We start from the raw sequence: 25,021 nt of genomic DNA, 5'->3' as shown, positions 1-25,021 counted from the left end.
TTCCTTCACAGCCTCGTTTTTATTAGCATATGATTTTTTTAATTAGCTTTCTTGTCATTTTAGGAGCTTCGTGGCTTGTGGAGCATTTCTTTCTTTTATTTTCTTTTTTGTGTGTGTCTGTAATAAAGAGAACCATATCTGTCTTGAACAAGGTGGGGTCAGTAAATGATGACAGCATATTTGTGTTTAGGGGAATAACCCATTCAGATAATTCTGTTCAATGTTTGCTGTTCACTTGCAGGATCTAATGAAGATGAACTAATGAAGCGCAGTCGTTTTCAAAGCATTGATTGTTTTAAAGACAATGCTGCAGTCATTACATAAATTGAGAATATTCGGGGGCTCTTTCATTTTTCCTTTATACAACCCAAGCATCTTTTTCTTCAGGACCTTCTGTAGAGGTAGATATCTTTTGAGAGTGATAAAAGGAAAAAGAAATCTGTCCATCTCCCTCTTTAGTGGAATTGCCTGTCCTCTCTTCTCCCTTGATGTGTCTACTTATTTATTTTCTTTAATGCCCAGGTCTTATCTCTCCAACGTCTTCACTCCGGGATTGATCAATATTTAATTTTCTCTGAGAGACTAGCGGTTAACACTAGTCTTTCTCTACGTGTCACTCTCATCGGCGCCTGTGTCTGTGCGCTCGCTCAAAGACCTCCAGCCTTTTCAGCCTTTAATATGACAGACGCATAGCGATAATATTCCTAAAGAGAAGCCGAGTTCAGGGATTGAATAACCCAGATGCCTTTCCGCACAGTTACTTTAAGTCATTTGTGACCTTTGACCCCACAGTGTCAAGGGTCAGGGGTTTATCATGACCTTTAATGATCGGACATTCTCATGAGCAAGACCGTTTGTTATGTCCGATAATGAAGTTTTACTTATGGGGGGTAATGGAAGTTCACTGATGGTTTTATTAGTGGTTTTAGCTTATTCAGATGAGATGACAGTGTTCAGTGGCTGTTGACCTTTTGTTCTTCAAGGAAAAATATAGTATTGACCTCTAACCTTTAGCCTATTAAATAGAAGTTGTCACAAAAAAGATGGGCCACTCGTACAAGAGAGTTATGGTATGTTAAAATTTTTGAGTTTTTTTTTTACAATGAGTTTTTTTGGTTAGAATGAGGTTAAAGTAAATACGGTCTTGGTTTAGTTTTGATTAATAGAATGACCAGTCTAGTTTTGGAAGTAGAATTTGTAATATGACTTTTGACTTTAAATTTTGACTTAAATTCTGCAATGCAATGACATGTAAAAAAAATTCAGATTGTCAGGCCTAGATAATTTAATAATAATAATAATAATAATTAATAATTTAGGCCAGTAACCACAAATAACTGAAAGTCATGTAAAAGTCATTGTAAAAGTATGAAAAATATATTGTTTTAATAGCGATAAGCGAAAGATAGATTTCAGATAAACTTCTCTCAGTATATTGCTAGATGAAGCTGCTCTGTCCGATAAAGCCATCTCCACTATGTCTTCTTTATGACGTTGTATCATATTTCCTGTCACATCTGGTCTCTTTATTAAATAACAGCCACGTCTTCATGTGGTCGTAGGTCACATGGTGCGGTTCCAATCCTCTCCGCTTCTTGAAGGCGCAGTGATCTTGGTTTATGATTACAGCTTTTCTTCCTGTACTGCTGAAATGATTGATAGAGTGTATTAAAGGCTCTCCCCTGTGTCGTAAAACAGTTCCCTGCTCGTCTCCTGAAGGCATTTCCCCACCACCTGAGTTACTCGTGTGTGTGTGTGTGTGTGTGTGTGTGTGTGTGTGTGTGTGTGTGTGTGTGTGTGTGTGTGTGTGTGTGTGTGTGTGTGTGTGTGTGTGTGTGTGTGTGTGTGTGTGTGTGTGTGTTTGTGTGTGCTCTTGTGGGCATCATTTAGCACTGTCAGGTTGATAGAAGACTGGCTAATTAGTCATATCACATTGAAATGTCATAAACAAGAGTTCTAGCTGTGTTCAGATGTGTGTAAGAGCAAAGAAAGCAGATTTAATCACAGGACTGCAAAGGCATAATTTGCAGTGATGGCTAGGGTCTTTCGCATTGAAATTAACAAGAATAATATTTATTTACTTTATTACATTTACCTCTAATTTACTTTTCATCATGACTTGTATTGTAAGTGGAACACCTAGATCAAAAGTTGAATTATTAACAGAAAGTCTCAATATTTGGTTTGTCCCTCTTTTGCTTTAAGAACTAAAGCTGCATGAGCTCCAAAAGTTTGTGTAAAACCTGATGATCATGAGATTGATGTGAGAATGATCCGAACAGAGTCGTGTGCTCCACTGGAAGCAAGAAAACAGTGTTGTGCTAGTTAATAAGATATGGTAACTAGTTACAGTTACTAGTTACTTCATTCAAAAAGTAACTCAATTACTTTGTTGATTACTTACACCAAAAAGTAATGCATTACTGTTAAAAGTAACTTTTTAGTTACTTTAAAAAAAACATTCTTTAATGTTCCCATTAATGTTCTTTTATGCGTTATGGTCTACACAAACACAAAACTGACTTAAACAGAAATTAATTTTTAAACACTATTTTATTTAAGTCAGACCAGCACAAACTGAATATATCACAAGGATTTCTGAGGTGACTCGCTATGCTGACTCTCGATCTTCGCAGTAGACGCGGCAGAGAGAAATGCACATTTCATACGGATTACATAAGCAGAGAGCAGTCTGTAGTCTGTTTTCTTTCGTTTTGAATTGTTCTGTTTAAAAGTAGACATGTCTGTGAGGCAAGTAGGTTACCTTAAACGCCGAGTTTCGGTTCATTTATGAGACGAGCTCCAGTTCACGCGCTGGCACCTCCGTTTCGTGATTATCTATCGTCTGCTATATTTACTTCTTATTTATTAAATCCAGGCAATTGGTTGATGAAACATTGATTAAAATTAAGATACAATTAACACAAAACGAAATTCACTTTAAAGAAAGGTTTTGTGCTTTCTGTTTGATGTCTCTGTGAAAGTTTTAAAGCATATTTTAGTGCCGCTTTCAGAGCGCTAACGTACGGAGAACTATCACGTCCGTAACATGGTTTCTTCCTCATAAATGCGAACACTAAAAATAAAATAAAATAAATATTTTGTTCTGTGGAGACTGAGAGCCAACCCTTCTTCATCCGGTGGGTAGTATTAGCCTACTTTGGTTTGCGCAGTGTAATTCACAGAATTACTAAACAATATTTTAGGCCTATAAAATTCAGCCCGTATAAATGTGCATTTTCTAAGCTTAGAAAATGGACAAAATTCATTTGATTCTAATCATAATGTAACATTATTTTGAAATTTATTTCTTTATAGGCTATTTGCTATTAGTATAGTAAATCCTTATGTTTTTATACAACTAGGCTATGTGTGGGCCTTATGTAAAATACGGGACAAATCGCTTCGCTTATTGATTTGATATGGGACGCATCATTTTACTTGTAAATACGGGCGTTTCCGTATTTTAAGGGACGGGTGGCAAGCAACCCTACCACCAATCCTACAATGCGTCGCTGCTGCAAACAGGTTAGGCTGTAGGCTACACTTCAGCCAAAATTAATTAATTTAAAAAAGTAACGGACAACGCACCATATGGTAACGGGGTTAATTTTTTTAAAAAGTAATGCGTTACAGTATGAGTTACTGTCAAAAGTAACTGCGTTACAGTAATGCGTTACTAGTAACGCGTTACTGCCAAACACTGCAAGAAAATCAAGAATTCCCATGATCAATGTCACAAAAGTAATTTTCAGAAATTGAATTGGTGATAGAAACCTTGTGCAGATCATGACACATTTTTTCTGTATCCTGAAATAAATTTTTCAGAGTATCCATAATATTTTTTTTTATTACGTAAGAGTGGGTGCAGCCATTTGTAAATTTAATGTGTCATCCGCTTCCAGTTATTTTTAGCTGTACAAAAAAAGCTTGTTATGCTGCTTGATATTGCAAACTGGTATTTCTTACCATATTATTTTAATGTTGTGGCTTAATTATAAACACACTGGTTTGTAGCTCAAACGGTTTTTCCATTTACTGCACTTTGTTATTCTTCTCGTTATTTCCCTATAGCGGCTAATGAACCGCAAATCTCATTCACAGAAAAAAGCTTATTTCCACGTTGAAAAATAAGGTGGATAAATGTAAATATCTTTTTGAGAAAAACAATTAAAGTGCCCCAATTTTGCTATTTTTAAGGTTCCTAGTTTTGATTTGGAAGTCTCCTACAATAAATTTCACTTGCATCCACAGTCAAAAAACACTTTAATTGTCTCATAATATGCATTGCAGAATCTCTAATTTCTCAAAGAGTTTGAAATGGTTCGATAAAGGAGTCTTTAAACCCCTCCTTTCTGAGATCCTACTCTGCTCTGATTGGTCAGATGGCTTAGTCTGTTGTGATTGATCTACCACTTATTGGAAGCGTATTGGAAGCGAAAGTCCATTACCAAATTTGAATTTTATGATTGAAAGCTTGCATACAACTGGTCACAAAACCACACATCTTTCACAAAAGCAAAAAAAGTTCTTTCACTTGTTGTGTAGGTGGCTCTGGTGCGCTGGACTGAGAGTATGGGTTTGACTCTGGTGAACAGAGACCTGATGTCCCTCCAGCTGAAGACCCCAGCCGGACAGATCTTGACCTATTACATCCTCCAGATTTTCCCCTTCACCTCAGAGAGCAAGCGCATGGGCATCATTGTCAAGGTACGTCTCGCACCACAGCACCATGTGTGCGAGCTTGTTTGTACAGTATGCGTTTTGTGCATTGTAAAAAAAAAAAAAAAAAGAAATCTGATGAAAATATAAATGTGAAAGTGTGCGTGTTTGAAAATGCTCCCTTTGCAGTCTGACTTTGTGTCCTTTAGTCTTTGCTGAGTAAGCTATTAGTCAAGTCCAGTCACCAAGTCACATAAAGCGCTTCTAACAGTATGGATTGTTTCAAAGCAGCTTTACAGTGATGATAGAAATTACCGTAACAGATTGTTTTGGCTTCACCACAGCTCTAGGACACAGTTATTGTCCAGCTAAAGTTAGTTTTGATTGATTCAGTTCTGTTGCAAAGATCATTAGTTATTAACTTAGGGGCTGCTAACACGACACCGTTCTAACAGAAAAACCCTTAACAATTATATACTTCAGAACTCTGTACTTGAGCGTTTCTGTGAGTGTGTTGTGTTTGTTTGTTGTTTGTTGGTTACATTTCATGCATAAGTGTATTTATGACTAGCTTTTGACGTATTTGTGTGGGCGCAAATCACCTCTGTTGACTTTTTCACTGATAACTTCAGGAGTGTTAGTCGTTTGCTTTACAGTTGAACACCCTACTGATTTAGACATATTTTAATATGTTTTAAGTGTTCTCAATTGAATTGATTATGTTTCAGGAGGAGGCTACTGGGGACATCACGTTTTACATGAAAGGGGCAGATGTTGCTATGGCGAGCATTGTACAGTACAATGATTGGCTGGAGGAGGAGGTAAGAATACATGAACCATTGTTGATGGAGAAAATCGCCATTCTGCTTTTTCATGCAGGCTGGTGAGCTTATGAATAAACCTAATTGTCTGTTTCTGTGACCCTTCTTGTTTTTGTTTGTTTATTTGCATTTTTAATTGTTTTTGTATCCAATTCATAATCTGTATTTACACACACACAATCAAATGCCATCAACAACAAAAAATGCAGTACCTTTATATTTGTTCGTCAAATGTAATTTATCCACACACACACACACACACACACACACACACACACACACACACACACACACACACATACAAACACACAAAAGAAAAATGTCTCTAGATCTTACAAATTTGGAATTAGGGGTTCTACAATAGTTGTCAAATTTTTTAGCTAAAATTAAACAATAAAACAGTTATGACACTCATAATTACGAAACTATTAAGATGTTAACAGGAATAGAAAAATATCAAACCATTTTTACATATTGTATGCAAGTTATATACATACACTCATGGGTGTAATTTTCATCTAACAGTAGGGGGGGGGGGGGGGCAATAAACAAACTAATAAGGGGACACTAATAATACAGCCAATTTTGTACTTGTATCTTACACAAAGGGATAGTTGTTTAAATATGAGTTAGGTTCATAGGTTCACCACGCGGTCATATTATAATTATTAAATGATCTTGTGTCCTCCACATTGTATTTTAGATTTCCTCTGGGACACACCACTGATCTGCCACTTAACATCATATTGAGCAAATCCTAACACGGTAGATCTACAAAATTAGCCTAATATCAGTTCACACATAGGCTTATCACCGTGTTAGTTGTAGTGGGTGACTTACTATTCAACATGCTACTGTATTAAACAAGCTACCAAACAAGCTAGGTAACATTATAATTGCTGACATGACTCATGGAAAAAAATTGGATATCATAATTTATTTTTGTCATGAATAATTTATTAATGACACAGCATCGTCTGTATTAAAGACAAAAAGACTCACTTCATCCAATGATTAAAGTGAATCAGATAGCCTTGACCGCCGACTCAATGGAGCACTGTGATGCAAGGGTGGGGGGACTCAAAATGTTTCTGAACTTAAATCGTTTGTATTGTTTTACCAGGTACACAATTATTTTAAGTATATATCATTATATTATTTACAATACACAGCATGGTTTTTAAAGATATTTTTAGAGGGGGACAACCCTAAACCCCTCTATTCGCCTATGCATTAACTACTGTTCAAGATTTTGGTGTCATGAAGACTTTTTTTCTAAACAGATAATACTTTAATTCAGCAAGGAAGCATTAAATTGATCAAAACTGACAGTTAAGATTGGGAAAGAAATTTACTTTTATTTTAAAATTGTTGTGCTGCCTAATATTTTTGTGGAAACCATGATACATGTTTCTTAAGCACCAAAATCAGCATATTAGAAAGATTCCTGAAGGATCATGTGACACTGCAGGCTGGAATAATGAAGCTGAAATTTAGCTTTGCCATCACATGAATATATTACATTTTAAAATGTATTAAAATAAGAAAGAAACAGTTATTTTAATTAGCAATAATACTCTACAGTATTCCTGTTTTTACTGGATTTTTGATCAAATAAATGCAGCTTTGGTGAGCATAAGAGACTTTAAAAAAATATTAGAAAATCTCCAAACTTCTGAACGGTCCTGTATATACATGCATGCATATATACATATTCCAAGTTATGAATTTATAGTATAAACAATTATATGTATAATATATGACAACTTATGTTTACTAGTCCCAGGTCCCCCTATATCTGTAATTCCAACACACTTCCTCAGTAGCAACTTGATGTGACGGTAGTGTTTTTGGTGTTGAATCCCTTGATTGGATGACTTTATGAACAGATCCCTGTTGAATTAAGAATCAACACATATGATAAGGTACCGCCAAGCATAACAAGCAGCTCGGCCTGTCCTATCCTTTGTGATCAAGGACAATCAGCTCAGCCAATCATCACGCATGCATTTTTCGCTTAGATGATTACAATTTGTATTGGCAATATTCAGTCGATGAGGGGCGGAGATGAGGCTTATTAATTAATGAATGACCTCAATAAAGGCATATGACTGGGAGCATCATGTCATAATCCTCGTCGGCCTGTTCACGATACGCTGTGTGTGTGTTAGATGCCGTTATGAGGACGGGTCAATAAGTAATCACTGCATCACTTTCGCCTGTTGCATTTTCATATCAAAAATAAACCGCTGTCCCACATCTTTTACAGTCTGCTCAAAGATTCCCGTAGGCACTGTTGTATTTTTCACAATTGATCCATCCTGTGCGTGTGTTTGCATTTATCTATTTGTGTGACAGTGTTTTGATGTTTCCTGTAAATACAATTGTGGTAAAATCATTGTTTATATCTTTGTTCCAATGCTTTCTGTATACCATTTGAGTTCATTGTCTCACACACCGTGGATGTAGCAGATGTAACTGTAGTTGTGTGTTGCATTATGTTGTCTCAGTGTGGGAACATGGCCAGAGAGGGCCTCCGGACGCTGGTGGTGGCTAAGAAATCACTGACTGAAGAGCAGTACCAGGACTTTGAGGTATGATAGACCAGCTTTGCTTCTGCCCTCAGTTAGTGAAGTAAAATAATATGTAGGTTAATATATATCTTGATATTTTTCAGCTTTTTAGTATTCATTGATTTGCTTTGAAATAGTTTGAAGTTGTTATTTGTGTACTCAGGCAGAGGAACCATCGTTTCAAGCAAACAGTTTTTATTGACAAGTAGATACAAATTGTTTAATGTAATAAATAATATGCAGTAAGAGATAATTATAAATGATCTAGGAATATTTCCCCCCATGTGCTTAATCAAAAAAACACAAGGAAAATATATATTTAATTATTTTCATTAATTTAGAACCAATATACTGTTCATATACTCTACTGTTTGTGGTGAGTAGGATTGTTTTCAAATATTTTTTTAAAGAAATTTGTTTTATGGTCACCAAGATTGTATTTATTTGATCAAAAACAGACAAACAATAATACTGTGATATATTAGTACAACTATTTTCTTTTTGTACATATTTTAAAATGTAATTTATTCCCATTATTCAGTCTTCAGTGTCACATGATCATTCAGAGTTTTGATTTGTTGCTCAAGAATAATTTCTAATTATTAGAAAACAGTGATGCATTTTGATGTATGATGTTTTGATGTAAAGGTATTCTTTGAGTATAATGTTTAAAAGAACATAATTTATTTGAAATATAAATATTTTTTACATTATAAATGTATTTACTATCACTTTTGATCAATAAAGTTTTTTTAATCAGCAACCCCAAACTTTCGAATAGTAATATGCAGCATTTTTTACAGGACATTTTTATTAAATCCTTTTAATACATTAATAATGTCACTTGTGTTGCTGTTGCAAACAAATCATTGAATCAGATTTTGGAATTGATTCATTGGTCAGTTTGAACCGACTCAAATCAAATTTACCAATTCTAATTCTACTGAAGCGAGGCAAATTTAAAATACTTATGACTTAACACATATTTTATCCATCTCTATGATCTATCCAGAGTCGTTATAATCAGGCAAAGTTGAGTATCCATGATCGCGCCCTGAAGGTGGCAGCAGTGGTGGAGAGTCTGGAGAGAGAGTTGGAGCTTCTGTGTCTCACTGGAGTGGAAGATCAGCTGCAGGCTGATGTCCGGCCCACACTGGAGCTCCTCCGCAATGCTGGGATCAAGGTACACATACATCATATGGCCAAAAGTATTTGAACACCCAAACACAAGGCCCATATACATATTGAGAATTTAACCCTATAAAGCCTACTGTATATGTACTGTACATACTGTCTTTTTGATGTGAAATCAATGATAATTTTTTGTATGAATATACATTTAAGAATTAACTTTTTATATTGTTAGTAATATTTTATGGTGAACTTTTACTGGACTAAACCAACTTAGGTTTACTTAATTAATCATGAATACAATTTTTTTTTTTTTTTTTTTTGTGGAAAATCGTACTAAAATGTGACTATAAAATATGATGCATCTGGCCTTTGAGGAACATTTATTTGTTCATCTCTCAGTCATCATTGTATTGTATTGCGTTATATGGTTTGCCCCCCACAAAGAGAACTGCAGAACATTGATCATAAAATGGCGCATTTTAACGCCATCTTACTAAGACATAATATTGGGAGATACAACCAATATTTATAAACATCTCATTGATTTACATTACAATCTAGCAGAATTCCATCTTACTTTTTGGCTATATACATATTAGAAATTTTTTGCTCAATTTTGGCCCCTTTGAGGTGTTTTTTTCATCCTTGAATATGAGCTCCATATTCTCCCATATAATACCACAAAAGCCTGATGTATTAAATTTGCTCTTTATAATGCTCTATATAATACTCAACACATATTCAGACTTTTTAATTAGTATTTTATTTTTTAATATTTTGTCTAAATGTTCAATAAAATTGTCCATTTCATTTTTTTCTATGATTTCATATTTCAGTCTTTATAGGGTTAATATTGACCCTTGGGTTCTTCTTAATGTTTCAGATCTGGATGTTGACCGGAGACAAGCTGGAAACTGCTACATGTATTGCCAAAAGCTCCCACTTAGTGTCCAGAAATCAAGACATCCATGTCTTCAGACCGGTAGGATCAGAACCACTGATCATTTGGATTTTAACTGTAATGGATTAAGAGTGAAACCTCTGTGGTGTTTTAAGCCTTGTTCAGATTGTCAGCCAAAATCAGATTTTTTTTTCACCTAACAAAGTGTGGGAAATAAAAAAAACTGACAAATCCGTTTCAAGCTAAAGTGGTTTGATTTCACGTAGCTTTTCTGCCTTAATGACACTTTCTCATGCCACGTAAACGTAAACACGTCTGACATTAATGCAGAAACAAGGTTGTGTTTTGTTGTCAATGTGCACGTCACAGAAAATACACTGAACAAAATTATAAACGCAGCACTTTTGTTTTTGCCCCCATTTTTCAAGAGCTGAACTGACAGATCTCAGACTTTTTCTATGTACACAAAAGGCCTATTTCTGTGTTAGTGAGCACTTCTCCTTTGCCGAGATAATCCATCCACCTCAGAGGGTGTGGCATAACAAGATGCTGATTAGACAGCATGGTTATTTCACAGGTGTGTCTTAGGCTGGCCACAATATAAGGCCACTCTAAAATGTGCAGTTTTATCACACAGCACAATGCCACAGATGTCGCAAGTTTTGAGGGAGTTGGCATGCTGTTGGCAGGCTGACAGCAGGAATGTCCACCAGAGCTGTTGCCCATGAATTTAATGTTCATTTCTCTACCATAAGCCGTCTCCAAAGGCGTTTTAAGAGAATTTGGCAGTACATCCAACTGGCCTCAGAACCGCCGACCATGTGTAACCACACCAGCCCTGGACCTCCACATCCAGCATCTTCACCACCAAGATTGTCTGAGACCAGCCACCCGGACAGCTGCAGCAACAATCGGTTTGCATAACCAAAGAGGTTCTGCACAAACCGTCTCAGGGAAGCTAATCTGCATGCTCGTCGTCCTCATCGGGGTCTCGACCTGACTGCAGTTCGTCGTCATAACTGACTTGAGTGGGTTAATGCTCACATTCGGTGGCGTCTGGCACTTTGGAGAGGTGTTCTCTTCACGAATGAATCCCGGTTTTCACTGTACAGGGCAGATGGCAGACAACGTGTATGGCGTCGTGTGGGTGAGCGGTTTGATGATATGGGGTTATGGTATGGGCAGGCGTATGTTATGGACAATGAACACAACATAGGTGCATTTTATTGATGGCATTTTGAATGAACAGAGATACCGAGGCCCATTGTTGTGCCATTCATCCATGACCATCACCTCATGTTGCAGCATGATAATGCACAGCCCCATGTTGCAAGGATCTGTACACAATTCCTGGAAGCTGAAAACATCCCAGTTCTTGCATGGCCAGCATACTCACCGGACATGTCACCCATTAAGCAAGTTTGGGATGCTTTGGATCGGCGTATACGGCAGCGTGTTCCAGGTTCTGCCAATATCCAGCAACTTTACACAGCCATTGAAGAGGAGTGGACCAACATTCCACAGGCCACAATCAACAACTTGATCAACTCTATGCAAAGGAGATGTGTTGCACTGCGTGAGGCAAATGGTGGTCACACCAGATACTGACTGGTTTTCGGACCCTGCCGGACCCCCCCCCCAATACAGTAAAACGGCAAATTTTTGAGTGGCCTTTTATTGTGGCCAGCCTAAGGCACACCTGTGCAATAATCATGCTGTCTAATCAGCATCTTGATATGCCACACCTGTGAGGTGGATGGATTATCTCAGCAAAGGAGAAATGCTCACTAACACAGATTTCGACATATTTGTGAACGATATTTGAGAGAAATAGGCCTTTTGTGTACATAGAAAAAGTCTTAGATCTTTGAGTTCAGCTCATGAAAAATGGGGGCAAATACAAAAGTGTTGCATTTATAATTTTGTTCAGTATAATAATATAATGGAGACATCTCGGGTCCAGTGATGAGGTGTTTTTACTTTTTTCACTGTGCATGGAATCAAGCCGATCATGCCATGTTTCTGCCACTTCTTTAGTCATAGTAGTCCAACACCTTGTCGTCCATTATTGTTGTAAGATAACATTGCGAACCCCTCCATGTGGTTTTTGGCGTAGAAAACCAACGCGAATATTCCAGGAAACTAAAAAAATAGCCACGAGACACTAATCGGATCTAAACAGTTGAGATACACAGTTTGGAACCAGGGGTGTCAAATTCTGTTGACAGGTCAATAATTTAGGCTACGTTCATACTGCAGGCAAAAGGCCCACATTTTTTTGCTCATATATGACTCGGTTCTGTTTTGTTGTTGTTTTGTTTTTTCATTACAGTGTGAACCACGCAAACCACATTGAATCAGATTTTCCTAGATTCTGATTTGGGCCACTTCCATATGTGGTACTAAATAAGATACAAGTTGGATGTTTTGCAATGTGACCACCTCCTTAATGGTTATATCGGAATTCATGCGACATTTATCTCACTCTATCAACATGCATCACAATTAAGTGCTGACATAAATCACTCTAAAGATTTTACATACCAGTAGTTCTTTGGTCACTCGGTTAAAATGGAAGACAGCCGTGATAGTAGGAGGACAGTGAGGTCTAAGTATCACGGTGACAGCTCTATATAAGCGAAACTCGAGGGAAATCTAGAAAAACTGCTCTCTTTCTCCACATCCTCGTCTTCATCCTCCTTATCAAATTTGCAATCTTCTGCGGCACATTATAAATGCTGACTTCAGTAACCTTCGTGTTTACTTCCGTATGACAGTTTGCTGCATGCCATCTTGTTATTGTTCTTTTGCGGGTCAGTTCGGATCAGTTCACATGGAATCTGATATCGGCCACATAAAAAAATGTACAAAAAAAAAACAGCAAAAAAAAACAAAAAATCTTATCTATCTGTGCAATAAATAAGAGTTGAGCATTAAGGCTTGCAGCGTGAACATAGCCATAGATCAGATATCCATTCCATAGATCAGATTCCAGTTAGTGGATTTGGACTGACAGTCTGAACATGGCTTTAGTAATAGGACGTGTTTTATGTATTTTTGGTAGGTGTCTAATAGGGGCGAGGCTCATCTGGAGCTGAACGCCTTCAGGAGGAAACATGACTGTGCACTGGTCATATCAGGAGACTCTCTGGAAGTAAAACACCTGAAATATTCCATATATTCAACACAATCATGTATGATCATTCAGGAATATTATTCTCACACTGATTATATCTCTCTATGTGTGTCCCATCAGGTCTGTCTGCGGTACTACGAGCATGAATTTGTGGAGCTGGCGTGTCAGTGCCCCGCTGTGGTTTGCTGTCGCTGCTCTCCCACGCAGAAAGCTCAAATAGTTCGATTGTTACAGCAACATACAGCCAACAGAACATGTGCCATAGGTCAGTCCTCTCCACTTCTCTCCTTAGTCTGTTGAGCTTTAAGTTCCATCATCTAGTAGCTGAGACAAAACCCACTTAAACCGAACTCTCTCCAAGCACATGAATCTTTCAGAGCGGTAAAGATGACTGTCTTCACATTGTCTTCTCATGTTTTCCCGCTATCATCTTTCTTATCTCTGTGCTCAGGCGATGGAGGAAATGATGTCAGCATGATCCAAGCAGCAGACTGTGGTATTGGTATTGAAGGGAAGGTAAGGTATTTCTCATTAACTTGGATGGTCTTTTCCTGTTGCTGTAACTTTTCAATTAATCTTTAATGAACCACATTTTCCCCTCCAAATAAATTCTCACTATCTCAATGTGTCTAGGTGTTTTACTTCTTTGCATTCTTTGCTCTCATTGGTGATATCGTATATTGGTGATGCTCGTTAGATTCTCACTGTAAAACAGACATGTTTAAATCATCTTCTTCCTCTTCCGCCATGGAAGTCTACGGCAGCTCATAGAACCGCTTGTAGGAAAGTTATGAAATTTGGCACACAGATTGAGGACAGTCACCATAGCAAAAGTCTCTAACTCAAACCCTCTAATGCCACAAACTGTCCAAAGTTGCACTAATATTTATGCTAACAACTTTTTAACCATAAGGGCTAGACACAAAATATTTGTTTCCTCTGATTCCTTGGCTCAAGACGATTTGAATGCAACCTGTAACGAATTTTCTGCCATTTTGAATTTGACAAAAAAAACTATTTTTCAAACTCCTCCTAGACCATTGCTCCGATTTTCAATCAGATCATCGTCATGCTGACAAAAATTTGTGGAATTCAAGTTGATTTGTCAAACCGCTTATGAATAACGTTCAAATGACTTTGATGAAGAGCACACCAAAGTGGATGTGAGGCTATATTTCCGTAACTCTTTAGCGTATTCAGACCAAACTTGGTGTGTGTTATAACAACCATGACCAGTTGCATTTACCTGCACAGTTTTGGCACAGTACCACCTAGTGGTCAGGAGATATACATTTGTTTATTGCTTATTACATCTGAATATCGAAAATAATCTAAAATGTCTTTAATTATTCATTGTTGCAGTTGGTCTGATACCTCCAGGCATGCTTGCATAACTCATGCCTTTTTTGTGTTTGGCCCCTTATTTGCTACTTGCAGCTATATTTTTTTTACTGGGGATGCACCGCATTTTCGGCCGCTGAAAATAGCATTTTCGGTTTTTGGCCAAAAGAAAAAAAATGGCAAAAAATATATGCCGCCCTGCCCAGGTTTCACTCTCGCTCTAGGCGTTATCACTGTGTGACGGTCCCCACAATATTTTGCTCTATTCACATGCACTCTGCTCAGTTGGTCATGACCCATGCAAATGCTTAGCTCATGTACCACTCATGCTTTTCGAAAGAAAAAAAAAAGTGTTGCGCTGACATGAAATTTCTATTTAGTAGTAGACTCGTTTCTGTTTGCAATAGCACTACTGTGTTGTAACATGGTGTGGTTTAGCCATGCTTGGCAACGCTGTTAAAATGACGCTACTCTCTTTTTCACTGATACGCTACCCCACTCTGCTTAGATGCTCTAATAATAATAGCTTTGTAGGACTATACATTGTTTGGATAGTTGGTAAAAAAATGTTTTCAAAATCAGATAAATCTGATTGTTGCAAAGATCTGAATAAAGAATAATATATTGATGTTTAATATAAATATATTTTCTGTATAATATCAGTGTGTTACTTTCAATAAAAGTGTTGTTATTTTATTGGCTAGTAATTTTTTTAATTCATTAAAAATATATATATTAATACAATTGTAGCAAAAAAAAAAAAATTTAAAATAAGACAAGTAATTTTTAAAAGACATTTTCAGTTTCTGCCCTGAATTTTAATTTTGTCGCATTCATTTTTTGCAATTATTTATTTTGATTTTGAGGTAAAATATGATCCGCATGTTCATTAAAGGTTTCGTGACATTCATCCATTCTTAGTTTTAGAAAACGTAATTTACAGAGAAATTTTCATATACAGTACCTTTAATAATTGTACTTCCTACCTGGTCTAAATAAAATGTATTTATTTAATAAATAATAACAAAAGAACAGTAACGGTATACTATTTCAGAGTTCACATAAGTGCATTATGTGTTCATTATGACTTGACTTGACTTTTTAAAACTAAACTTGTGTTACAGGAGGGAAAGCAGGCATCTTTGGCGGCAGATTTCTCCATTACCCAGTTTAAGCACATCGGCAGACTGCTAATGGTACATGGCCGCAACAGCTACAAACGTTCGGCAGCTCTTGGCCAGTTTGTCATGCACCGTGGCATGATCATCTCCACCATGCAGGTACCGTAACACAGAGACGAGTAGAGCCTCATCTAAATGTTGCCATTACAGTTAATTGGCTTGTTCCCAGCACCAAGAGCACTACACTAATGTTGCTGCAATGCAGCATCTTGATTTAAATTTGTGTTTTCCCGTTCAGGCTGTGTTTTCTTCTATTTTCTATTTCGCATCTGTTCCTCTATACCAAGGTTTCCTCATGGTGGGGTAAGTAAAGGCTACATAGCACTTTTGGACATCATAGTTGCCTTTTACCATGATTTCCTAACATTTTGCTTATTTGTTTCCAGTTATGCCACCATCTACACCATGTTCCCTGTCTTTTCTCTGGTGCTGGATCAGGATGTAAAGCCTGAAATGGCACTGCTGTATCCTGAGCTCTATAAAGACCTCACCAAGGTAACAACATATCAGACATTATAACAGTAATCATCAGTACTAACCATCAGCTCAAATATCTGCATGATAAACATGATATAAGTTACAGGAATGAAGGCATGAGTTTGTGTTTGCTGCATGACAGCGGTGCTGACTTTGGTTTTCCCTCCACTAGGGCCGTTCCCTGTCCTTTAAGACCTTCCTGATTTGGGTTTTGATAAGTGTATATCAAGGTAAATGGATGAACAATGTTGTTATTATATTTTTGTTTGACGGTAAACAGCAACTCAACAATAATCTTCACACTCGTCTTATGTTATGTTGTTGTTGTTTTTTGGCAATAACTTTGTATCCTAGTTGGACCGGATGTGAAAATTAGACTATCAGTGCAGTGAACTTGTGAATTCTCAGTGACACAGAAAGGGGTAATTTTTCAGTTGAAAGGGAATTAAAAATTTAAATGCATCAATTAGGGAATGTAATAGTCAATTATTATTACAATAATATAGTGTTGTGCTGATACAATTATATATCAATATTTTATGATTCTTTTTTTTTCTCACTGTACTGAATCAATACTTCAGGTTCTTCTTATTATTATTTATTTATATGTCTAAACATAATTTTCTACAGTTTATATTAATTAAGAAGCAGGTCATAAATTATTTAAAACATTAAAAAATTACTTATTTTAAATTGTACTAATATTTCACAATTATTACTGTTTTTTTTTACAATATTTTGATCAAATAAATGCAGCCTTTGTGAACATGAAACTTTTAAAAACATTCAAAAAGTTTTGAATCGTGTAAATAATCAATTTGTTTCAAATCTAATCAAATCATTACTAAAATTTCCTGTTTTTATAACACGTCAGGCAATTTAATCGAGAATTGTAATGGTATCGAAACGATCAAAGAAAATGAACGAATCTGGTTCGAGTATTATGCTGGTCTAATGCTGTAGGGATTATTTCAACATCAAAAAGTTTTAAACCAATTTCCTTTTAGGCTTAGGTTGGAATCCCAGGAGGAGTGATGCATGAACTACCACCATTGTGCCTGGGTTCCTCCGGGTGGATTGTCTCAGTACTCATAATTCACTGAACAAACATAAAAGAGAAATGTAAACTTAAAAAAGCCAGTCCAATCTGAGATAACATGACATATATAAACTAACCATAAACGGATACGTTCTCTACAAATAAATCTGTGAACGTTTCATCAAAGATATATAAACCTTGAAGCGCAATGTAACGTGTCTACCGCAAATTTAGCCGAGTTCTTTTCATGAATGTGATTTTCGGATCGTCGCCAGCTCTCACGCGCACACGGCTGCCTTATCCGCACTGTAAATCGATCCGCGCAGCGAGCAAGAGAGATCAGTGTCCCCGTCTGACAGCTCCTGCTTTTTAATTAAACCTTAATACAGAGAGACAAGAACAACAGGGAAATATGAGCAAAGATTTCATTTAGTCCAGAGAGTAACCCTGAGGAATGTTCTCCGTATGAAGAGAGGCAATTATGTGATCAGTTAGAGGCCATTAGGCTGGATTGCGCTGGCGTTTATGATTAAAATGAAAGCAGAGACGGTTACAGTAGGCTGAGGAGCCGAGTGAGCGTGGAGCCGAGTGAGTAGGGGTCAGGGCTCGACGCGCTCATGTGTGAATTGGGATCAGACCATGAGCGAGGGTCAAGAAATCACGGAAGAAACTCATTCTTGTTTGTCAGGTCTTGCAGTCTAAAGGAGGATCTTTTATAGGATCTTTTTTTTTATCGTTAGTTTTTCCCCTGTATTCCACTAATGTGTTTCATGCACATGTTTTTATACTCATTATCCGACTGGTTTCACAGACAAGGCTTAACTTAGTCCTAGACCTATAATCCACGTTTGAGCTGTATCAACTGAACGTAACTTGCACTGACATATCTAAAAATATGCCAGAGCCAATGTTTTGTCTCAAGATGCACACCATTAATGTTTTTTCTAAGGCACGTTTATAAAAGCTACTTCAATATCCTAATTAAAATAAGGCCTAATCCTGGATCATTCTAAGCCCTGTCTGAGAAACCAGGCCTATAACACTAAACTGACATCTTGGCAACATCTTAGTCCTTGCTAGTTCAACTCAAGCACATCTGCTGTTTGTCCACCAGGGGGCATCTTGATGTACGGGGCCCTGGTGCTGTTCGATCAGGAGTTTGTGCATGTGGTGGCAATCTCTTTCACTGCTCTGATCCTGACGGAGCTGCTGATGGTGGCGCTGACTGTCCGCACCTGGCACTGGCTCATGGTCGTAGCCGAACTTATAAGTCTAGGCTGCTACTTTGCTTCCCTCGCCTTCTTAAACGAATACTTTGGTAAGAACGGACACCAGTGCAACACATTTTTCAAAAATTCTTAATTTATTATTTATTTTATCTAAATTATTTTGCATATTATTAATATACTATTTATTATTTACCTATCTACATGTTCTTTGCTTTTATTCACTTTTTAATATTTTCATTATTTTCATGTATACAGTGCGTGCATAATTACTGTTCTGATCATATATTTTTTTCGAAGCACATTATACCAATTCCAAACCACATAAATCTTAACCACTATTAATTTTGTATTTAATCATTTATAAGTGATATATAATTGTTAAGGAAGGCTGGAAGTGAAAAGCGCCTTATATTCAATTAATTATCATAATTATCAACCTGGTGTTCTTTTACAGGTAAAATGGGCTAAAAAAAAAAGATGATTTAACTCGCTCTGAAAAGGCAAAAATTATTAAATGCTCATGAGAAGGATGCAATACTAATGCAACACTAGAAATTCATTGAATTCATTGAAGGTGTGACCAATGACAGCAAAACATCATACAAGAATACAGTCATACAAGAACAAGCCAAGAAGAAAAGGCACATGTTAACTGCAAAAAAATTAGTAATTAAGGTAAATAATTAGGTGTGAAAGCATCAGGAGTCTCAGGTGCCACCAGAAGTGCAAACTACCTTGAGTCCTACCAGTATCTCAGAGACTTTGCTAAGGGAAAGAATCCTGAAATATGACGCACACTTAATAAGAATCACAAGCTGAAGTGTTGTGAAATACATGAAGAAATACATTTTGTATTGGCTTTATAGACAGATAGGTTGGGAATGACTCTTGAGGGACCAGCACGACATCCTCTAGGACCACTGTTTGAAGAATTTGTCTTGCAGTAAGTTTTGGGAGTTGATTTTAAGTCCAGCTCCTACAAGATGCTCATTGTTAGTAGCAGCTCACAGCACGACTCCCTCGCCACCGCTGCTGTTGTCTGACTTGAACTGGTGCTGGTCCCTCAAGAGTCACACTCAACTTATATGTCTATAAAGCCTTCAGACAGATAGGTTGTCTATAAACAGTCTTCATGTATTACACGTTTAAGCTTACAATTTATTATTAAATGTGGGTCATATTTCAGGATTCTTTCCCTTAGCAAATTCTCTGAGATCCTGGTAGGACTGGAGACTAAAGGGTTCCTGATGTTTTCACGCTTAATTCTTTGTAGCTAACGTGTCTTTTCTTCTTGGCTTGTTCTTGTATGACTGTATTCTTGTATGATGTTTGTCTTGCATTAGTATTGTATCCTTCTCATGAGCATTTAATAATGTTTGGCTTTTCAGAGCGAGTTAAATCTCTTTGTATCCCATTTTACATGTAAAAGAAAATCTGCCTAATAATTATGCGCACCTATATATAAGGCATTTTTCACTTATAAATGATTTAATAGCAAATGAATTCTAGTTATTAAGGTTGATGTGGTTTGGAATTTGTAAAATGTGCTTAGATAAAAAAATATGATCAGAATATCAACTTGCATAATAATTATCCATGCACTGTACAGGTAAATTCTAACCAAAAATATTATTATATTGTCTATCTATCCATCCATTTATTTGTCTCTCTGTTCATCTATTCGCTTTTATGATTTTTGTTTATATTAATATAAATTCTAATATAAATTTAAAAAAAATGTCTTACCTTATTGATTTATTTCTTACCAGTCTACTTATTCCTTAAATATTCTTTATATATATATATATATATATATATATAAATATATATATATATATATATATAATTATTATTATGGTTATTATTGTTATTATTATTAGTAGTAGTAGTAGTAAAGTAAGTAAATGAAAACAACAAATTAGATTTTTTAAAAATTTATTATTTTATTTATTTATTTTTTGAATATTATTCTATCTGTCTGCCTCTCTTCACCTTTAATGATATGGTCCGCCGGTCTCTTTCCTTCACACGTAAATAAAAGGCCAAATAAGTGAAAATGTCCTCTGTAACAGATGGCCCTATCCGCCTTATTCTGCTCTAAACAATGGGTGCCGCCATGACGACGACTCCGGTTGCCTACTTCCGGTTCGTACTGTATTAGCAGTGAGAGAATGAGTTCAGGCTCTACATGTGCTGTTGTTGGTTGTTTTAACAATTCAAAAAAGATTAAAAAAAAATTTGTAGAAACTGGGTGCTTTGAGCATAAGATAAAAAGGAGAGAATGCCTATGTCCGGTTCGTATCAGCTACATTCAATACCAGAGAGTAGACGTTTTTGGTTAGCTGCGCTAAAACTGAAGCATCCAACGAAAAAGGTGTAATACGTTACCAGTAGGGATGGGCATTTCAAGCAAAAATTATATTTGAAGATCGCTGGGTATTATGCAATTAATATTCGAGAATCGCACCCCTCCATCACATCACGCACACATGCATGTAAAGGCTATAGGCTACACACCAGAGCACATGAGCAAAGCGGAGCAGTGTGACGCTTAAATATAAGTAAAAAAATAAATAAAAAAAAACTAAACATACGTTTTATATTTAAGTTTCACAATATAATGTTTTTAAAAAAATTATTTCATCTATGTTGATTATATGAAAAGGGAACCGCATAAGATGAGTCAGATATGATCATAAGATGCCCAATATATCGGAAAACATTTGGAATGGCTCAGACATGATTTTCACCACTTATCAAGTTTTGTTTTGTAGAAAGCCTTTCTTTAAAGTGAATTTCGTTTAGTATAAATTGTATCTTAATTTTTATCAATGTTTTATCAACAAATTGCCTGGAATAATAAATAAGAAGCACAAATAGTAGATATACAGGACACGGAGGCACGGCCGCGTGAACTGGAGCGCGTCTTATTAATCAACGAAACTCAGCGTATAAGTTACTTGCCTCACATACATAAGTATATCTATAGAAAGCTTGAAATGTGTACTTTTAAACAAAATAATTAAAACGAGCAGAAATGGGCTGCTCTCTGCTTATGTAGAGGGCTGCTCTCTGCTTATTTCTCTCTATAGGCGCATTCACTTCTGCGAAGATGGCGAGTCAGCATCATCAAATTTATCTTTGCAGTCGACACTTACAGAAAACACTAGTTATTAATAAACAATTCAAATGTTTAATGCATAATCATTACTTTTGCCGGGGTTTTTTTGTGGCAAGCTTATGCGTGCGTTGAGATGCAGAATAGGAAATATATTACGAAAACGCTCATTATGGTTTAGCATTCTCTTCCATATAGTATACATAACTTCCAACCCAACTTCAGTCGTGCACGGGCAGGGCCAGCCCTACTTATTTCACATATTTTCTAACCAGCACATCACTGCGGGCGTTCTGAGCAAGCGGCGCTTAATCTTCATAAAGCTTCGAACCGGAAAAGGACAACCGGCTTCCGGTTCAAACCTGCTATGAATCATGGGTAAATTCGCTAACCAGGAAAAAGGTGGATAGGCTCCGGTTTCAGTGTTTCATCCAAACACACATTAGTTCAGACTGGTGCACTCACTGTATGCTCAACTTTTAAGCTCTTTCTTCTTTCTCTCCATCTCTTGTTTTGTGACTGTGCTTTAGGCATAGGTCGTGTGACCTTAGGAGCTTTCCTGGGTAGGTTTGTCTTTCCCCTGTGTTCTCTCTGTTGTTTCACCAGCTATCATTTCCTGCCTCCACAAACATATCCGTTCTCCTCCCTCGGGTTTCACTCTCGTGTGGTGTGGGCCCCTGGATGAGAAGGAGTCATTCAAATGTGCCGTAACCCCGTGATTACTCATTTTTCAGAACATTCCATCGTTCCACTGAATCCCATCCACTTCATCCATGTGTAACATGTGAAAAAAGGCGCTACCGTACGCCTTGATGATATAAACGAGCATGAAGACTCACTTTGACCCTGACGTTTGATTTTCTTCTTATGTTTGGTTTGTCTTCAGATATTTCGTTTATCACAACACGGGCGTTCTTGTGGAAGGTGTGCGTCATCACGCTGGTCAGCTGTCTGCCGCTCTACATCATCAAATACCTGAAGCGGAAGTTCTCCCCTCCCAGTTATTCCAAACTTTCCTCCTGAGCTTTCCATTCATCATGGTGTCAAAAGCAGACACATTTTTTAGCACATGTGACCGCTGCATGTCAAAAACACTTTTGAAACGGATCTGATCCTTTTTTATTATTGCTGGATTTTAGTTCACCCAAAAATGAACAGCCTGATATCATTTTCTTGCCCTCATGTTGTTCCAAACCTTAAGGGCTTGCTGTATTTTCTGTGGAACACAAAAAGAGAAGCTTGAAAGAATGGTCACGATGCTCTTTTCCATACATTGGAAAAATGGTCATACTCCAAAATTGCACCTACAACACAGTCTTAACTTTTGTGTTTGATCTTAAAGGAAACTCCTATCTGTTTGGAATGACATGAGGTAATAATGACCAAATTTTCATTTTTGCGTAAACTATCCCTTTAAGTGTCAGCCCAAAAGTGCTTTATGATGCGGTTTATGTGTGCTTCATTTTCAGTGACATAATGTGATTTGTTTGTATATATGAACTTTGCCGTTTGACTAATATGAGTGTTCCTGTGCTCATCATTTAAAGATGGTGGGACAGTTGTAGGATAAGACAATGAGTAGTATTGAGTACTTGAAAAGGCTAAAGCACAAAAAAGACAAGATGGAATAAAAGGGTTGTTTAGGGCACCCACACTGGAATGACTGGAATGGTCCCAAAACTGTCACTTTTTACTTACCGTAAATGTATGTGAAGGCAAAATCAGTTTTTTTATCAAATATATTATGGATTTTTAACTTTTTTTTTTATTGTTGGTATACAACAATACAATTTCATCTTTAATGAACGTAAAGTATTATTAGTATTCTCATACCCATCAGCACTTTTCCGTCTGATTTTGGCACATGTTGCGTCGTTAACTTTATTATTAATGAGATCTGTGTGGGCGGGGCTTGGTAAATACCTGTGGTTGTGATTCGAGTGTTCTGATTGCATGAGTGTATACTGAAGTTGAATTCGGGCAGGTCTTGTTTCCTGTTGTGCTGTGGCTGCTGCTGCCATATGATCCTGCTGCAAAAAAAACTGTGTAAATGTAAACCAGAGCACAGCGTGTGTTCTTACAGCGGGAACTATTTGTTCTGGGAACAACGGTCCTCTCAACCTGACATCCTAATTGACATTGTGTAAACTTCACAATCGACATTTTGACATTTGACAAATCAAACTTGATTGATTGCATGACTTGTAACACCAAGTCTTTAAAAACAAGAATGTACTTTTGTTGGATTGGTCATAAATGAATGACTTATTTAAGATTGCAAAAAGTATTGGGATGTCCTAAGCTGCTTAGAGGTGCACTGTAAATTTTGCTTTTCTTAAATCACCTTTGGCACTTGCTCATCATCATTTTCTTTATGGCGCCAATTATTTCACTATTTTTTGCTTTGACTGTGCTGACGGTGTGAAGTTGGCTCAATAATGTGTAAGATCATCTTGCCTTATCTTTATGAAATAAGTCAGCTGGTATGAGGAATGAGTTTTATCATTCACTTTATTTTCTATACTGAGTGTGTGAGTGTGTTTACAATACTGAATGAGACGATGCCAAGCAACGCGTGTGCCGTACGCTGTTCCTTTCTTGCTGCGCGTAATGGTGGATCCCGGTTGTGCTATGAAGACGCGGAGTTGTACTGTACTCAGGAAAACCACTAACTGATATATTTTACCGTATATAAACCTTCAATTAACCCTGTAACACCCTAACAACAATAGCTTATTTATTATTTGAATATTTAGCTTTTGTTTCTCCTGCTTTTTTTTATTGACTGACACAATAGAAAATGTGATGTTTCTGTGGCTTTACTGCAACTGTGGGCGTTCTCTGTGTCATCAGCATGATGGTTTCGGCAGTATAAATGAATATTTTGATTACTGATGTCTGATTAAAGAGCAATATGTTTCCAAGTGGTCTAGTGGGTTTTTAGTGGTGTGCTAATACATATGTCATACATCCATATTTGGTAGCACTTTTCACATACGAAGTATACATTGGTGAACTAATAGGCACAAATCCCATGTATTTTTTTAAAGAGAAAACTTTTATAAAATAAAATTGACTGTATGAAATGTAGCTAGTTTTAGTCATTTAATTGGCTCGTCAAATTAAAATGTTGATTCGACTTTATGAAGCTCTAGCATTCAACTCTTTTTTTAAGAATGGCCATGTTGTTGTTTTTTGGGGTGTTTTAGTATCGGAAATTTGAGTTATTAACTAAACCAACATGTGTTCCCAAATTCTGTGCTCCAAACAAGTTACAGATTAATGGCTGAATTTTTAACCCTGTGGCCATTTTTGTTTGATTGTTTTATTATCATTACATTTGTAATTTAATTGCTAGAAAATGAATACTGAGTACTTGTGTTTTAAAAAAGATTTCTTCATATACACT

At 36.7% G+C, this 25,021-nt stretch overlaps 1 protein-coding gene across 2 annotated transcripts in view; it reads left to right on the top strand.

The window, feature by feature from the left end:
* The window catches only part of atp9b (ATPase phospholipid transporting 9B), a 60,329-nt gene extending 35,793 nt beyond the window's left edge, over positions 1–24,536 (top strand). Inside the window, exons 16-30 of one of the 2 annotated variants that reach the window (XM_077195396.1) lie at positions 4,549–4,710; positions 5,391–5,483; positions 7,994–8,077; positions 9,069–9,239; positions 10,074–10,172; positions 13,156–13,245; positions 13,348–13,492; positions 13,679–13,743; positions 15,693–15,848; positions 15,988–16,052; positions 16,136–16,244; positions 16,399–16,456; positions 18,380–18,583; positions 22,143–22,175; positions 22,499–23,896. In XM_077195396.1, the coding sequence (XP_077051511.1) occupies positions 4,549–4,710; positions 5,391–5,483; positions 7,994–8,077; positions 9,069–9,239; positions 10,074–10,172; positions 13,156–13,245; positions 13,348–13,492; positions 13,679–13,743; positions 15,693–15,848; positions 15,988–16,052; positions 16,136–16,244; positions 16,399–16,456; positions 18,380–18,583; positions 22,143–22,175; positions 22,499–22,635 (1,671 nt within the window). In that variant the 3' untranslated portion in view covers positions 22,636–23,896. Of the gene's footprint in view, positions 1–4,548; positions 4,711–5,390; positions 5,484–7,993; positions 8,078–9,068; positions 9,240–10,073; positions 10,173–13,155; positions 13,246–13,347; positions 13,493–13,678; positions 13,744–15,692; positions 15,849–15,987; positions 16,053–16,135; positions 16,245–16,398; positions 16,457–18,379; positions 18,584–22,142; positions 22,176–22,498 lie in introns of both variants that reach the window. The other variant, XM_077195395.1, reaches the window with a different exon arrangement.
* Positions 24,537–25,021: the final 485 nt, after the last annotated feature.

This window comes from Siphateles boraxobius, unplaced genomic scaffold (genome assembly GCF_051911475.1).
Source record: "Siphateles boraxobius isolate OS27281-9 unplaced genomic scaffold, OSU_SipBor_1 33, whole genome shotgun sequence".
Lineage (NCBI taxonomy): Eukaryota > Metazoa > Chordata > Actinopteri > Cypriniformes > Leuciscidae > Siphateles > Siphateles boraxobius.
Note: the sequence above shows the minus strand (reverse complement) of the source record. Positions and strands in the feature narration are given on the sequence as shown.